The 4,722-nt window shown below is 32.1% G+C and overlaps 1 protein-coding gene across 1 annotated transcript; it reads right to left on the bottom strand.

The window, feature by feature from the left end:
• LOC109329302 (transcription factor MYB108-like) lies at positions 618–3,621 on the bottom strand. The gene is made up of 3 exons (XM_019562980.1): positions 3,161–3,621; positions 2,944–3,070; positions 618–1,436 (listed from the first exon to the last, which is right to left on the bottom strand). The coding sequence occupies exons 1-3, from the start codon at positions 3,619–3,621 to the stop codon at positions 618–620; spliced, it is 1,407 nt and encodes a 468-aa protein (XP_019418525.1).

Raw genomic sequence — 4,722 nt, 5'->3', positions numbered from 1 at the left:
ATGCCCTTAAAGAGAGCCATAAAATTGTCATAAAATTCTTTTAAGGCATAGTAATGAGAGGCATCTAACACTTACTCTGAAAAAACTTTTTGCTATACTTTCGTGAATTAGAAAGTAAATTACTAAGTTATGTAAATTTATTTTTGTGTGCAATTAGCATAATTTAGGTCACAAAATAAAACAATGCATCATATTCCAATTATATTTCTTAAAATTGAATTTTTAATGGGATGTCAATAGTATTTGCCCTTAAATTAGAATAAACGTAAGAAATTATTGGGAACTTTTTACATTTATTTTCAGAATTTTAAATTCAGAAGAATTAAGCAAGTAATGACAAAGACATAGTAAATGAAATGCACCGCAAATAACAATGCAGTTTAACCATAATGACAAAGCAACCAATTGTTCAAAATAAGACAAGAAACAACTAAATTAGCACCCCAAACCCTATTGAAGTCACACCATTAGACAAAAGCCTAACATGGTGTGACATCAAATTTATTTCTCATGTAAGATATTAACCAAAATGTTAACCAACATGCTTATTCCAAAGTGGAAAAACAAACCCATGACTAAAGCAAAACCTAATTTCAGATTCATGAGATCAGAAGCTGCTAGTAGAAATTATAACTTTTGGAGCAAACCATCTCTATCAAATCCATCTCTCTTTTTCCTTCTGAGAAGTCTTGATCATCCCCCAGCTTCAAATCAGTGTTAAGATTCTTATTACCATAATCGCAGAAAATTGATGAAGAAGAACTTGCAGCACCATTCAGCAAGTGTGAGACATAGAGATCAAGGTAATTGGTCGGAGTCTTTCTAGAAATGAGAGTCTCATCATAGACCATGTTGTTGTTTGGGTTAGGGTTTGGGTTGGAATTGACAAACCCAAACTCGGTCACAGTATGAACCTGATTACCATTATTATTAGTTTGGCAATAATAACCCTCAGTCTTGGAGTGATTAACACTTTCAGCAACATTAACATGTTGCTGGGTCTGAAAGTTATTCTCCTTGAAAAGTTCTTGCATGAAGAGTAACTCATCATCATGTGATTCCTCTGTGAATGGTGGTGATAAGGTATTATTTTCAGTTGTCACAGACTCAGAAGGTTGAGATAACAAGAGGCTTAATTGGCTTGCTGCTGCAGCTGCAGTTTCCTCAGAGGTTTCTGTGGTAGAGGTAGAAGGAGTGGTAAGAGTCTTGTGTTTGATATAGTCTTGAAGAATTGTTGGTTGTGGCTTTCCATTTGAGGTAGCTGGCCTTTTGTTCTTTCTCCTTGAGTTCTGTCTCCTTTTAGTGGCATTCCAATGATTCTTTATGGCATTCTCAGTTCTTCCAGGAATGATCTTTGCTATCTCTGCCCAACGATTTCCAACCTTTGCATGGGTTTCTACCAGGATCCTCTCTTCTTCTTCACTCCAACTATCTTTCTGCAACAAGTTTAAGTAGCCATAGAACATGATAGTTTATAATATTCTACAAAATATTTGGCATTTTCTGGATACAAACTAGATTATCAATGAACAATTTTCTATATATTTATAAGAACAAAAAGTTTCCCACACGAACCTGAAGACAAGGAATGGAATAATTGGAGGCAAATGTTACTATATAGTGTGATTTAATGTGAAAAGAAAACATTACTTAGCCAAAAATTAGAAGGAAACAGTCGTAGTATTAATGATGTAAACATGATCTAAAGAGGAAAACAAGAAATTGTTAAAGGAAGCAATATGTAAACAGTACAACAGGAAATATATGAATGATTGATTACGAAAATGACAGTTTTCTTTGGCAAGAAAGTATCATACATCACTGAAAGTGTCACATGATTTAAAGAGGAAAACAAGAAATTGTTAAAGGAAGCAATATGTAAACAGTGCAATATGAAAAATATGAGTGGTTGATTATGAAAACGGCACTCTTTTCCTTGGTAAGCAAGTATATACACCAGTGAAGATGCCAATATCAACATATCGTGATCTTCAAGAAAAGAAATTTACGCTAGCAATTAAGAAGATATATATAAAAATTAAAAAAACGTTAAAATATTTTGTAGATTAATCATCATGGAGATAAAAACATTAAGGTACTTACAAATCTGAATCTAAGTCTGGATATTTAATTTAAGGAAATATAGATTTGAAGGTGATCTTGTTGAATTCTAATTTGTAATCAAATTTTGAAGTGAAGATATGCAGGTTGAATATTTAAACTTACCACCTAAGAAGTAGCTTCCTTCACATTTTTTGGGACGGCAAAATATATACGGGCCCTTAATTTATGAAAACATTTTGTGAATTTTTAATTTAAAAAAATAAGAGGAAGCCAATACTCGAACTTAGATCCGCAGACAATAAAAAATGTACTTAAATCACCATGACATATATCCATCATGTGTTGATTATTTTAAAAATATATTTAGAATGATGGAATTACCTATGCATACCATTTTTCCTAATACAAACCATTCCAAATAAAATTGATTATTAATCTGATCTACATTGAACTATTAAGAGATATTAGGAATTTGAAGAATCTTCAATTTTTATTAAAGAATCTGAAATTTATATAAGATCAAATAAATTTGATTAATCATTAGATTTTAATATTGATAGATTTGTTATGCTTAGCATGCATAGTGACTTTTTTAGGGTGGTTAGAATTCAAGAAAAGAGAAGAAAAAATTCAGTATTACGCAGTACAAATAGTAACAAATTAGTATTTGCGTATAAAAAACTAACAACTTATCTCCTTGTATTATCTGGAGCTAAACCCCCATTGTTATTGACCCTATGTTATCACTCCTCTGGCCTTCCACTTAGGGCTGGGCTTAAGGTTTTCAATTTTTTTCTGAGATTTATTGTAAATAAAATAAAACATATGTAGAACATGAACAGAAATTAGCATAAAATGCAAGAATTTATAGTGACAAACCTTAATATCAGGCCTCAAATGATTATGCCATCTTTCTCTACACTGCTTACCAGCCCTTCCCTCCAACTTCTCAGCTATTTGAGACCATTTTGTTACACCATGTTGCTTCACCAACTTCAAAAGTTTCCTACAATTATAAAAACAAATAAAATATTTCATTAAAATTTAGTACAGTATTACAAGAATCAATTAAGCAAAAGAGTTCACTATACCCAACCTATCTTCTTCAGCAGTCCACTGTCCTTTGATCAAAAACATAGATGACCCATTCTTAGGCTTTCTCCTCACCACCTTCATATTCTTCCTTAAAGCAAGGACATTTTCATTCTGACAAGTTGTGGCGAAGTGGTTTTCCCAGTTCAAAGCTTCTTCATTTGCAATGATTTCATCATAGAAGCTCCCTTCTTGAGTGTAATTAGGCCACACAAACCTAAAGGTTGAACCACCACCAGAGCAAGCAACCTTGTAGAACTCATCATCAAAAACAATTGCATGAGTGTTCCTTGCAACATTATTATGAGGTTGCTGTTGTTGTTGTTGTTGACCCCATAAGAACCTGTCTATGGCTGTCAAAGGAGGACCTGATCGAAACAAAGAAGGAATTGTTGCCTTCATATTTCCATTCCCAAGAATTGGAATTGCATCACGGCCACCACTTAGTATTATTCTACCTCCCATGGATTTCATGAATGGTGTTTTATGGTGAGGTCAAAAGTTTGGTGAGGTCAAAAGGTTAGTGAGGTACAAATGGTAGAAAATGATACTTATTCTATGCCCTATAATTAGATACACATGGATTATCAGCAAATAATTGATTATGCATTATATCCAACGACTAGGAAGCATTAATCTTGTAACTCCTGAGCTTCCTTTTGGACAAAATATATAATGCGAGGAGGAATAACTGGGTGCTAATCAATAACCACATTTTATTTCACTTATAATATATTTTAATTCTGAATTCACGGTCTTAATGGATATTGAAGTGTTTTTAATAATCATAATGGACTAGTTAATGACAAAAATTATTATAAAATTCAGTTAAGTTTCCATTCAAAGTCATTAGTATATATTCATAAAAAAATTATAAAAGAGTTGGATATATATTTTTCTTTAAACATCACACATGACTGTTTTATACTTTCCAAATGAGTTAGTTTCCCTTAGTTGGCTAGTTCGCATGTTCTTCCTTGAACAATAGAGCTTGATATAATGATTAACTACGGAATATTATGATAAAATTGAGCCTGTTGATCATGTTGAAAAATTTCTAATGCGGCATATACGCCATGCTAATCTTATGTCTAGGACTATAATCTTGCATGGTTTTTTAAATGAATTAAAGTCTAGGTGAGGTGAAGTTCTATCTTGCCAAGGTCAAGGCATGTCGTTATGGTTATTAATCACAGCTTTTAACTGATTGATTATCATGCTTAAGTATTGTATAATATTTCGCTGATTTTATCTTTTCAAAGTCACTAATCTCATTTGTGGACTGGAATTAAATTTTTGTGATCTAAGTAATTTAAATTGTTATTTCAGAATTGGACCTCCCAATTCCAATTTCATATTTTTTTTGTGTAAATTAGAATTAAAATTCTAATACTGAGTCCAGTTGTCCTCTCTGCCCGCATAATTTGAATCTGCACCCTCCTCCAAAAAACAACTATATTCCAAGTAACCTGTACTAGAAAACCCTATAATATAAATAACCTCGTAAAAAAATATTGTGTTTTTAACGAAAAATGTAAAGTATTTTAGATAAAATACTTCATTTCG

Source organism: Lupinus angustifolius, chromosome LG16 (assembly GCF_001865875.1).
Source record: "Lupinus angustifolius cultivar Tanjil chromosome LG16, LupAngTanjil_v1.0, whole genome shotgun sequence".
Lineage (NCBI taxonomy): Eukaryota > Viridiplantae > Streptophyta > Magnoliopsida > Fabales > Fabaceae > Lupinus > Lupinus angustifolius.
This window is presented reverse-complemented; position numbering and strand designations above follow the sequence as displayed.

What these genes read in the sequence shown, in the direction of transcription:
- LOC109329302 (XM_019562980.1), bottom strand. Translation starts at nt 3,621, where the DNA reads ATGGGAGGTAGAATAATACTAAGTGGTGGCCGTGATGCAATTCCAATT. An exon ending in TGGACTGCTGAAGAAGATAG is followed by an intron (nt 3,071 to 3,160) that starts GTTGGGTATAGT and finishes TTATAATTGTAG; the next exon opens with GAAACTTTTGAAGTTGGTGA. An exon ending in ATTTGAGGCCTGATATTAAG is followed by an intron (nt 1,437 to 2,943) that starts GTTTGTCACTAT and finishes AACTTGTTGCAG; the next exon opens with AAAGATAGTTGGAGTGAAGA.